Source organism: Aspergillus udagawae (genome assembly GCF_001078395.1).
Source record: "Aspergillus udagawae IFM 46973 DNA, scaffold_7, whole genome shotgun sequence".
Taxonomy (NCBI): Eukaryota; Fungi; Ascomycota; class Eurotiomycetes; order Eurotiales; family Aspergillaceae; genus Aspergillus; species Aspergillus udagawae.
In genome coordinates this window covers 1,850,284-1,862,309 of record NW_025091270.1, presented here as the reverse complement: position 1 = coordinate 1,862,309, position 12,026 = coordinate 1,850,284, and the positions used below count along the sequence as shown (strand labels likewise).

The window sequence follows — 12,026 nt, the reverse complement described above, 5'->3', positions numbered from 1 at the left end:
TGAGACTGGATGGAAAAAACAAAAGAAATAGGTGAGGTCGTGCTCGGAATCGAACCAAGATTGCCAGAATCAGAATCTGGAGTGATAACCATTACACTACACAACCCACTTGTTGAAAGACTTTAGATCTTTTTGCTTCAAATAGGAAAGCTATCGTATTGCATAAATTCTAGTACCTTTATGATGGTAGCATAATGGTAGCCAGAATTCAGGCACAAATTTGATCCTCAGTTTCAGTCAAATATTAAGGTACCTATAAGCTATGACAACCTGTGCCGACCCACTTGAGCAATTGAGAACTGAACTGCTATCCCTTGGATATCTATTTTTATCATGCTGCTGTTGTACACATCTCAATGGCCTCGAAGCAGTACGACAAGACGCGCTCTACAATCCTGATAATTCGTCAAAGTGGGGTTTTGCTTGGAGTATCCTTGTCTCCAGCATCAGGCAATGCTGCCTTCCGCTCAGCAGCTTCAATTCATGTTAACATCTAGGTTGCATTATATAGGCACCTACAGAGTGCTTGCTTAGGTGCTTGTTAAATAGGGGCACTAAACTTTTATTATTAAATTTCTAAGCATATTATGCTTACTCCTCTCTAAACTTTACCTAAACATCTAATAATTTTATGATAACTCCAAGTGCCTCCCCTAGATTATTAATTGAGAATCATTCCATAGGACCCACTGAGAGTTGACCTTTGTTGTATATATGTGTTGTGAGAGATGTTTTTAGCATAGTGATCACCAGTGGGCTCTCCTCTGGTTACCTACACTAGAAGGCTGATCCTCCATAATTGTTATTAGTCCTTTTTGTTGTCTATCATGCAAGGATCTCCAATTCAGCGTGCACTACTCCCGAGCGCTCTCGAAATGGAGTGTTCTAGGACAGCGGATCCGCAATACTCACCCTCATTACCACCTCTTAGTAAGGCCAAAATGTCCACTAAAAATAGGTACACGGTGGAAGTTATAACAGGGAGAAAGTAAAGAGAGAACTAATGGTATGATTGGCAGCTGAAAAGAAGGGGCAGCCTAACAGGAACCACAAATTGCAAGCCACGTACACAACGTGGTCCGTATTCTGGGATTATCCCATAACAGCATTCGGCTCCTTCCTCCCCTGATCTGAACTCTATCGGGATCGGATGGAATCGGATGAGAATTGGATTCAGGAATGATATGGTGAGGATAGAGACCTACCAACGATCAACTACGTCCAGCAGTACGGGAGGCGCGAGACGTGGTGCCTGCAGAGTTTCCAGATAACCTAATAATTAGAATTTGAATCTCGTTGTTAGGCGTTGGTGCAGGTAGTGTCCGTACGTGCTATTAATTAAATCTTAAATAAAATCATACACCGTATACGTACGCCGATGTAGTCCATATTAAATCATTGAATGCTTTTTTTTTGTAGCGTAGGCTGGCCGAAAATTGGCGCTGTATGTGGACCAACCATACCCTGACTGACTCAAACTCAATCAGCCGCTAACCCAAAGCTGACCCATTCCTTGCCCCTCCCGCCTTCCTCTTTCAGCTGCTTTGCGAGGCCTGAAACCCACAGCTACACCTAGAACCTGAAGTAGCATGACGACATCAAGATAGAGCAACAAGAACTAGAGTAATAATGATCACGACTCCTCTATATTTGAACAGCAGAGTCCTCCCGACTCTAGCTGACCTGAATAAACATCACAACTTACACTGGTCTCCAAGTCCTGGCTTACATCGACTCAGAAATCATGAAGATTGCTCTCGCTGGTGCTGGTCAAGTTGGCCTTTGCCTCGCCACCGAATTTTGCAAGTCCGAGGACGAAGTCGTTGTTCTGACCAGTTCATTTAAACCAAGCCTCGACGACCTGAAAGCCGAGATCCGTCTCACCGATTACTCCGTCGAAGATCTGAGGAGGAAGCTTGATGACTGCGACGCGGTTGTCTCAACTCTCAGCGGCCCTAACGATTTTTATGTTTCCGCGCACTCCAATATCCTTGAGGCATGCAGTCAATCGCGCAGGTGCAAACACTTCATCCCATCCGAATGGAACATCAACCTTGACGATTTCCCGGATCAGCCAATGTTTAGTGCCGCCACACACGAGGTTGTTCGCAACAAACTACGATCACAAAACGACGTCAAATGGACGATGATTTGTCACGGCTGGTTTATGGAATATATCTTGCCCGGGGACAAGAACCCGCTTCGCGAAATCGGACTTGCATGGGCGATGAACCATAGTGCGAAGGTGTTCGACATGTACGCTGATGGCTCGCAGAAGGTCACTTTGACATCCACCGCAGACACAGCACGGGCGGTGCTGGCCATATTACGGAACAGCATCAATTACGGCGCTGATTTATCACCAATCACTCTCCTGGCTGGGCAGACATTGACCTACAGGGAGCTTTTCCAATTGTTCAGATCACGCGACTCTTCGTGGAAGTCCAACCCGGTGACCTTTTCGGAGGTTCTTGGGAACATTATCGAAGGCCTCAAGGCGAATGACCCTTGGGTGGCCGTCCACCAAATGAGGATACTTGGGTTTACGAATGCAAACCACAATCCCAAGGGGAAGGCTTTGGAATGGGGCACTGGTGTCCTCCAAGGGTTGCGCGCCACTACTGTTGAGGAGTTCCTGGACCAGGCCGGAGCCGGCAAAAGCAAGTGAAGTAAGCTTGAAACTATTTAACTTGAATGCTGTTCGCAACCATAAAAATAAGATCTTTCCGACCACCCGCGTACCGGAGTAAGTCGTTTCGTATCATGTGTCTCTGAATATCCTTTGCCTTGTGTCTGAATTGAGATCAGCAGACTCAGAGGAATGAGCGAATGGTTCGATGTTATAAGATTCTTTGTAGGCTAGCGGTGGTGCAGAAATGTTTTTTTCCCCCCTTTATTTTGGGAAATGACCACGGCATATGAAGCTGGAAAGAGCAAAGACATTCTTGAGGGTTCTTCAGCAACAATTTTGCCATAATTGACTTGCCACCTTCTTTCTTCAATGACAGACAGTAAACACGCCCCACCAGATCCCCCCTTAAACTTAATCTTTGCGCATGGAAAGAATCAGTTACGATTATTCACAAAGAAAGGCTAGGCTTGGGAGGAACAATGGGAATAGAAATGGAGCTAGTGAAAACACGGTTGACGGCTCCACGATGGTAAGTTTCATCATATGCGCGCTCAAATACGGGCATGGCCCTGAACCCTCAATGGGTGTGATCTCAAGACGTAGTCGCCTCCCGGCTAAATCCGTCCAGCCACTGCGAGTAATTCAACTTCAATTTTGACAGGCTCATTTGGAACCACAGGCTGGGCATCCTTTTCTAGGTGTGTGTGTGCCAAGGCCTATAAGGTGTGCTGCGAACAGGATCCGTAGCCCTCCGTGAAGCCTTTAAAACCCCTGATGTTAACGGAGGTAGTGCCCTCTTGTCTCGAGATTCACCCTGGAATATCGCTGGTTCTATAGTCCTGTACGGCACCTCTCGTTCACCGGCCATAACCCGAAGCGAGACGTAAATATCGGCATCAAAGGATGTGGAGCTCACCCACAATGTGGCCATGAAATGGCCGGCAAAGTCCACGTCTTTGTCCAATGGCTTGGATTCAAGCGCGGCCATCGGCACATTGTTGTGGCCGACGTCTGTGTTTATCATCCCTCACCCGTGACCCGGAGCTGGTATCCTGACCCTGTCTCCTCGCCAACTAAGCCTGCAAACTCTGACATCAATTTGGACAAGAAAGCCCAATCGGTCACACCTCTTGGGACCCTGGGACTGACGAGCTACTCTGGCGTGTCTAGCGAGAACGAAGAGGATGTAAACGGGATCCTCGCGCCGCTGAGGATCTTGGAGCACAGTCAAGCCAGCTTGAGTCAAAAACAGGTTCAGCTGGGCGCGCGGTTCTGCTGACCTTGTTCGAGAATCTGTCGCTTTACGAGACTATCACGGAGAATCGTTTAGACAATTCGCCAGAAGGTTGAGTTGTCGGCCAACAGCTCGTCCGCATGATCTTTACAGCCTTGAAAGATGCCCACAGAATCCTGGAAATGCCCAGGATGCAAAGGAAAGGTACTACGAGAACCTGCTAGGGTGGTCTCAGAAACTATTTGACGAGCGCTCGCAGCTGATTGAGGTCGGTCCCTCGACGACACCCGAAGAATATCTACGTCGTGTCTCTAATCGATGGGAAGGCATCGGATTGGTCTTCTCCATTGTAGGCCAAGGCGCAATACTGGAGAGAGACTGGAAATCTGTATCTCAGTTAGCAGATGCTGCATCAGCCGATCAAAGATCACTGGGGGTGCTTGCGGCCACTGCCAGAGATGCTTGTCTTCAATTTTGCGACGACTCAGGTGTAGTCCATGACCCTCTGGGTTGGCTGCTGTATCAATATATCCGTCTGCTGACTTTGGTGATGGTGACAATGGTATGGCTTGTCGCCCATTCTATGGAACTACTTCGCTATGCTGACAGGTAAAGATTATTGAGCGTGGCGAATATTGGCCCAATTATCCATAGTGGTATATACTCTCGGGCTCAACCAGTCTAGACGCAACACACGCATGCCCTTCTTTCTCGCCGAGCTCCGTAAACGCCTGATGGCGGGCGCCTATATCATGGATAAGCAGCCTGCCACTTCCTTGGGACGGCCCCAGATCAGCTGGAGATACTGCGATGTGCAACTTCCCCTGGATCTGCGTTACGACGAGATCCTTGCGGACGCACCTACTCGAGATGCCGCCATCAAAAACTGGGCGCAAATGGTTGTAACAGCCAAGGAGTCGTCCAACATGCCCAGTGGATGCGAGTTGCTCTTCTGGTCAGCTCAATTAGAGAGCAAATCCTCGAATTGTCGCCGAGCCGCTGTGTCGATGACCTTCCCCGGAAAGCCAAGTGAGTCCAAGACTCACATTTGAAATCATCTGGCCATTATTGACATTGTCTAGGCAAGTGTCTGACAACTCCCGCAGAACGTGGGAGGAACTCCCCGGCTTCCTTCGCTGGCGTCCTGGCAGTGCCAATGTCGACGACAGTGGCAGTTTACTTATTCCCCTCTCTCTTGACTTCCTTTACAATGACTTTCTTCTCTACCGGCTGCTTGTCAGTCATTCCCAGAACGAGTCGGATGCCCTAATCAATGTCTCACAGAATATACTCGGCACAGTTCTCCAGCTCATCGGGAGAGAGATTGCATCTGGAACTGGTACATACAACACTGGATGGAACGTAAGTCCACTTCTCAAACCTTAACCGCACCGTCTCACCAACAGCAGGCCTCTTCATTCGGCATCCCAGTCGCCGGCGTTCTAGCAATCGAGCTGCTGTGCCAAACTGCCGGGTCATCACGGCCTCCTCCATCGACTTTCCGACGGCCCGAAACCATCCAGAGCCTGAGCTTCTTTGCGTCCTACCTCCAATACGTCGTTCGTCCGCATGAGGGAAATTATGACATCTGCCAGCGTGCGCGCCGTATCCTTTGTGGTATCCTCAACCAGGCCTTATCAGACAATCCACCGCCGTTGCCCTCTAGTTTACCTGCTGATGCAGTAGGGGCAAACTGGTTGAATGGGGAGCTAATATTGCTGGACGATGGGACTAATCTCCTGGAGTGGATCGATAGTCGACTTGATTAGTGGTTAACTTTCGCCCTGTGCATTGGAAGCATCTATCCTGACAATCTATGAGAGCTATATAATGTACACATGACTGAAATGCATTTCTACACTGACACTCCCCGAAGTAGGACTGACTGACTTCTCAAGGTTGTTCTTAGGGTAGGGCGAGTTCGGGCTTATGCTTGACTATATGGACTGTGTTTAATGAAACTTGCATCTCTACTCCCCAATCTTGGAGCACAGGCATCTGAACAGGTGTTTACATGGGATAAAATACAGTAATGGGTACTAATGAATTACACGATCCCCAATGCTGTCTTTAAGATGTAACTTGTTCGAATGGAATCACCCCGTGGGATTAGAACAGTAGACCACCTAGTATAGGTAGCCACCACCACCACCACCACCACCACCTAATCTTCCTTAAGCGCAGACGAGAATAGCGCTTTGGACAGACCCCGTTTTGGCAACACACTGCGGCTGGGCCCCGATGGTAAACGAAGTGAAGAGGTTGGTTTCGCATCCTGGGTCCAGGTATAGGCGGATAGTCGGAGTTTTGGAAGCATCCTCACATGCACCGGATGTCACAGCTCCTTCAAAGCCAGACCAGGGGAAATACTCGATGTTGGTGCAGTATCCTTCGAAGATGCCCCCGGTGCTACCAAGGGCGCGGCAGCCGCCGCCTAAATAGGTGGTGAAGGTACCGGAGACGGCGGACAGGGCACCGGAAGCGAGGGCTAGAGTAACGAGAAGGGTCTATCACGAGTGTTAGTCTAGCTATCTTATGGAATCATCCAAGGTAGATCAAGCGGGTTGAAAGGTATATGGCTCTTACTTTTGGCGCCATTGTGAGGGTATCGAATTTTGTTAGTATGGACATGAAAGAATGATATGGTAGAAATGAAGAATCAACGCAGAAGAAGGGGAACTCCGCCTTTATAATAAGTACCGGGTGGGGTACTCTAGTAAGTCTCGATAGCGGGGGCCTGTATAGTTTTTAGAAGTCAGCGTCCACTCAGCTCCGATTGTCTGTCACTCGAATCTCCGTAGATCAGGCCACAGTTCTGTCTGACGAGTCTTCACTGGTGGCTGTAATTGTGGAATACATGCATGATCTCAACGCATTGCATGCATACAGTGAGATTGTCTATTGGACAATTGACCAGTTGAACCAGATAAGCCGGAGTTTACTGGACACGAGTCTGTCAACAATAGTGACATTGTCCCGGTGTGGGCCATGAGATATTGCAGAACCCCTCGTTGTAGAGAGTGGATGACGCAGGCAGAACCGGATTTAGATGCAAAGGAAGAGTACCCGCTCTGTAAACATCAATGAGGATCCCGGAATGTAACTATCCCTTACACCATTGAGGTCTCCAATTGGGTGAGCATTTGGAACTCCTCGGGCATGAATTGCGCTAGTCCGCAGGGCCGCATGGAGGCGGCTTACCATCTTACCAAATGGTGTGGTATGTCTTACTTCTAAGCACTTCTTAGACCATCTCGAAGGAATAAGAATCCTACAGTGAGATTCCGAGCCCCTACTTTCAGTTCGCTAACGCATCTACCACTGCCAAGGTACTAGGTGGTATTTTGACATGGGAAAAGGCTCGTGAAGGTTGCTTCCCCAATGGGCGGAAAAGTACGTGCATCCACCGTCATGGATACTACCCTAGTACTGGGTTGGAAGCAGTATGAATCCTCTAACATATCATCCATCCAAACAGCATCATATTCTATCACTGAGCTTATCTCACTCTCCAGGGGACTGAGCACCTGCCCCTGCAGCGCCCCCGACAAAATGATTCATCCAGTAACGATGCTGTGGGCTGATATAAGCCTGCAAACAATATGTTATCGCTTCTCGAAATCCGGTAGATACGACTCCCCGCGTTCCTTCCTCGAGCAGCTAGCGCTTTGTGGCCTAGAGATCCCTACGGCTCCGTTACTTGGTTGTTGGGGCCCTCGTCGAGATAGAGACTTGGATTTGGCTATCGGATACTGATCTCTAGCAGCATGACTGCAAGAGACAGAATATTGGAGCAATCGTTACTACGTGCATATTCCTCTTTTGTGCAGGATACTGTGGCTATTTTCGCGTCAGTATTAAAAGTCAGATCTCTCGTTTGCTTCCGAGATTAAACTCACTGGAGTCATAAGTCTGGACCAAGTACGGGCACGGGGCACCTACAGGCCACCGGGACACGGCAAGCCATTGGAACAAAGCTGAAATAATGTATTTTGGATTTCTGAAGAGTCAGTATTTATATTTCCTCCTAGTAATAATCTATAAGTTTTGCATAAATAGGTATTTTCTCCTTCTTATTTATATCCTATATATATATTGTCCTAGTAGCTAGGTATACCATATATAACTAGAACTTTTAATACTCTTCCTCTATAATTTGTATATGTCTATCTAAAAACTATATAATATAATTAATATTACTTAAACGATTAAATCTATCCTAGTTCACCTATATAGAGCTATAAAGAGATTAAAACTTGAAAAGTTTTTATAAAAATATAAAGAAATACTTATATAATTAAGAACCATAGCATCATTTTTAATTATGAACTTATATATAGGAAGGGTTAGAGTTGCATTCAGTATTTCAGTCATAAGTTCATGCGTTTAAGCCAGTTGGAAGTTTGGAACTGAACCGCTGCAATTTTGAGTCCAAATTTTATAAATCAGAATCAACCCTGACGGTAGCGGTTCGGTGCTAACTCAGTTTGAACTCACCCAAACTCGGACCGAATGTAAATCTAGACAAGATGCAAGGTCTCCATGCTCGCCTAATTTACTTTAATTCTTGCTCCAAGTCAGAGCGTCTGAGCTTCCTCTCAGTCCTCTGGCGTGTCATGGTGAACTTTGGGCAGCCACGGAACACATCTTAAGACAAAAATGTCCTCGGAGCGAGGTCTAGGCTCCCCCGGATTATGCAGCACACTCTCCGCTTCTGTCGTCTGTTCATTGGATGGAAAGATCCAAGGAGTCAGTGAATGTGACATTATTCCAAACGATCAAACCAATCAAACAGGACAAATGTTTTGTCAACTCCCTAAATGGAAGACGTCACATTCTGTAAGCAACCTCAGACTAACGTAATCAACCACCGAGCGACGAATACCCCCGAGCGACGAATTTCTCCCTGGGTCAACCACTTCCTTTCTTTAATGCGTTCTTTTATCATCACCACTATTAAAAATGCCTTTATCTCAAGAAAATCGGATACAAATGGCAATTGCAGCCATTAAGAATAAAAAAATTAAGTCAGTACTAAGCGCTGCAGAGACCTTTAGCGTGCCTGAGCCTACCCTTCGCGCTCGCCTCAATGGAAGAAAACCACGCTCAGAAACACGTGCCAATGGCCATAAATTAACAGCTCTGGAAGAAGAAGTTCTTACCAAGCGTCTACTAGATGCAGATAAACGGGGCTTTTCAATTCGACCAGAGTTCCTACGTGGAATGGCGCAGATATTACTCCATGAGCGTACACAGGATCCTACCGCAACCATTGGTGTCAACTGGGCATATAAGTTTATTAAACGCCATCCAGCCCTTCGCACACGATATAACCGGAGGATTACATACCAGCGTGCAAAGCAGGAGGATCCAAGGGTTATAAAACAGTGGTTTACAACTGTGCATGAGGCTATTCAAGAATACGGCATCCATGAGGATGACATCTGGAACTTTGATGAGACTGGCTTTGCAATGGGACTCTGTACAACTTCTAAGGTTATCACTGCAGTGGATCGCAGTGAGAGACCCCGTACTATCATTCAGGGTAACCGCGAATGGGTTACAATAATTGAATGTGTGAGCTCAAAGGGGGTTTCTATACCACCAGTGGTTATCTTAAAGGGGAAAGAGCAACAGGCTACCTGGTATCAAGAATCAGCAGTTCCTCAAAGCTGGTTAATTGCAATGAGTGATAATGGCTGGATAACTRATATAATAGGCCTTCGCTGGCTTAAAGAGGTGTTTGAGCCATACTCAAGGCAGCATTCAACTGGTGCAAAGAGATTACTTATTCTTGATGGCCATTCTAGTCATCAAACTGCAGAATTTGATGCATTCTGCAAGGAGAATGCAATCATCTGCCTTTGCATGCCACCACATACTTCTCACCTTCTGCAACCATTGGATGTTGGTGTTTTTGGTCCACTAAAGCGCGCATATGGGAAGTTAGTTGAAGGAATAATGGTTGCTGGCAATAACCATATTGATAAGGAAGACTTCCTACACCTATACCCATCTGCGCGTGAGAGGGTCTTCATCCAGAAGAATATACACAGTGGCTTTACAGGTGCTGGTCTTAAACCACTTAATGAAGACCGGGTGCTTGAAAAGATTACTTTTCAACTTCGTACACCAACACCACCAATTCTTGAAGGCTCTATATCATCTGCTTTTCAGACTCCTCAGAATCCTCGGCAACTAGATAAAAAGGTCCGCAGCCTACAGAGAAGTCTTCAGAAAAGAAAGCTTTCTAGCAGTCCAGTATCCCATATCCAACATCTTGAAAAGGCTGCACAAATGGCAATGAATATGAACCTTCTTCTTCAACAAGAAATCAAGGTTCTACGGGCTGAGAATGAGCGAAAGATGAGAAAGAAGGCAAAGAGGCGTGCTAACCTAGGTAATGATATCCTTCTATCTGTACAGGAAGGTCAAAGTCGCATTCAGCAGCTTGATATACCTCTTGTTGAGCAGGCCAGTGAGCCTACACCTATACCTAGTCAGCGGGCTCCACCACGCTGCAGTGCGTGTTGGACTATTGGACATACTAGAAGGAATTGTCCTAATATATAGCTATATATTCAGCTACTAGATAGTCAAGTCTAATGATGTTGGTGGTTGAAAAGCTTCAAATTAGTATTAGAAGCGGCAAAAATTCGTCGCTCGGGGGTATTCGTCGCTCGGTGGTTGATTACGTTATAGGCTATTGTTTATATAAAGCGTTTGTGACGGCCACATTGTCTGAATTGCCCTAGTAGGCCTGGCACTATTGATGCATGTAACTTCATTCTGTATTGTTAATCTACCAAGATCTCTACTGCCTTCCACAACGCTTCAATATGAAGGCAATTATTATAGAAAAGTTTGGGGGGCCCGAGTCCCTGGTGATTCACGAGGTGCCAACCCCAGAGCCAAGACAGGGAGAGGTCGTCATTCGGATCAAGGCATTTGGCGTCAATCATGCCGAGATGCACATGCGAAAGGGCGAATGGGCAGAATGGGTGCCAATCAGTGGGATCGAGTGTGTCGGTGAGGTGGCCAGCTGTCCGGGAGGTGAATTTGAAGAAGGCACGCCTGTTGCCAGCCTCATGGGGGGACTCGGTCGTACAATCAGCGGAAGTTATGCTGAGTTTACTCGAGCCAAGGTTTCAAATGTTGTTCCACTCGGTCCAGCTGCAGCTCAACTGCGCTGGGACCAGCTCGCGGCTATCCCGGAGTCATATGCGACAGCATGGACCTGTCTATTCCGGAATCTCGAGATACGGGCAGGCCAGCAGCTTTTGATCCGAGGTGGGACGTCCGCCTTTGGGAGATCTGCAATCAATCTAGCGGTCAATGCGGGAGTGCATGTCACCTCCACGACGCGCAGCGAAGATCGTATCGCACAGCTCAAAAAACTAGGGGCTGAAGATGTTCTCATTGAAGGCCCTAATCTCTCTATGCGCGCTCCGAAGAAGTTTGACGCTATACTCGAGCTGATAGGGAATAGCACTGTTCTTGATTCGCTAAAGATCGTGCATCGGGGTGGCCGTGTGTGTCTAGCGGGCTGGTTGGGCGGACTTGCACCTATTCCGGAATTTAACCCTCTTCTGCAGATGGCGAGCGGAGTACATCTTAGCTTTTTCGGCAGCTTTGTCTTTGGAAGTCCCGAATTTCCCTTGTCAGATGTTCCTCTCCAAGAGATTGTTACAATGGTGGCTCGGAAGCAATTTAATGCTGATCCTTGGAGAGTATTCGATTTTGAAGAAATCAGAGAAGCTCATCGTCTGATGGAGGCCAATGAGGCACATGGGAAAATGGTGGTCACCGTGAATTGACGCCTCTTTTTCTCTCTTTTCCTTTTTGCTTATACAAAAGTATTATATCAAGAATACCTAAGTTCTCACCTCAGCATTCACTTACTAGCATATGCTGTTCCAACTCTTATCAAATTCAATGCCTCAATATCAGTAGTGTCCTTGAGTTCGATCTCTATATCAAGTTAACCTGACTGGTTTTTGTTTGGCTCAACTCCCAACCGATTCTCCTCTTGGTCTGAACCAGTCAACAAGCACATGACACAGCACTGGGGCTTTTCAGGAGTACCGCAATGATCAGGAATAGTATATTTCATTGATGTCTTATACCTGATCATCGGGTTGAGACGACCTTAGCTAGTTC

General features: G+C 47.0%; 4 protein-coding genes and 1 non-coding gene across 5 annotated transcripts; 3 read left to right on the top strand and 2 right to left on the bottom strand.

Moving 5' to 3' along the window:
• Window positions 1-34: 34 nt before the first annotated feature.
• Aud_009305 lies at window positions 35-106 on the bottom strand. Its single transcript has one exon. It is a non-coding gene; the product is annotated as a tRNA-Gln (tRNA).
• Window positions 107-1,744: 1,638 nt separating this feature from the next.
• Window positions 1,745-2,668, top strand: Aud_009304 (uncharacterized protein; the record flags this gene model as incomplete). The annotated part of the gene is made up of 1 exon (XM_043294162.1): window positions 1,745-2,668. One exon carries the CDS (start codon window positions 1,745-1,747, stop codon window positions 2,666-2,668), a length of 924 nt encoding a protein of 307 aa, XP_043150097.1.
• An 898-nt stretch (window positions 2,669-3,566) lies between these two features.
• On the top strand, window positions 3,567-5,635 carry Aud_009303 (putative C6 transcription factor; the record flags this gene model as incomplete). The annotated part of the gene is made up of 5 exons (XM_043294161.1): window positions 3,567-3,884; window positions 4,039-4,385; window positions 4,552-4,895; window positions 4,954-5,228; window positions 5,276-5,635. 5 exons carry the CDS (start codon window positions 3,567-3,569, stop codon window positions 5,633-5,635), a joined length of 1,644 nt encoding a protein of 547 aa, XP_043150096.1.
• Window positions 5,636-6,040: 405 nt separating this feature from the next.
• On the bottom strand, window positions 6,041-6,464 carry Aud_009302 (uncharacterized protein; the record flags this gene model as incomplete). The annotated part of the gene is made up of 2 exons (XM_043294160.1): window positions 6,041-6,373; window positions 6,453-6,464. 2 exons carry the CDS (start codon window positions 6,462-6,464, stop codon window positions 6,041-6,043), a joined length of 345 nt encoding a protein of 114 aa, XP_043150095.1.
• A 4,241-nt stretch (window positions 6,465-10,705) lies between these two features.
• Window positions 10,706-11,683, top strand: Aud_009301 (uncharacterized protein; the record flags this gene model as incomplete). The annotated part of the gene is made up of 1 exon (XM_043294159.1): window positions 10,706-11,683. The coding sequence occupies one exon, from the start codon at window positions 10,706-10,708 to the stop codon at window positions 11,681-11,683; it is 978 nt and encodes a 325-aa protein (XP_043150094.1).
• Between the last annotated feature and the right edge of the window lie 343 nt (window positions 11,684-12,026).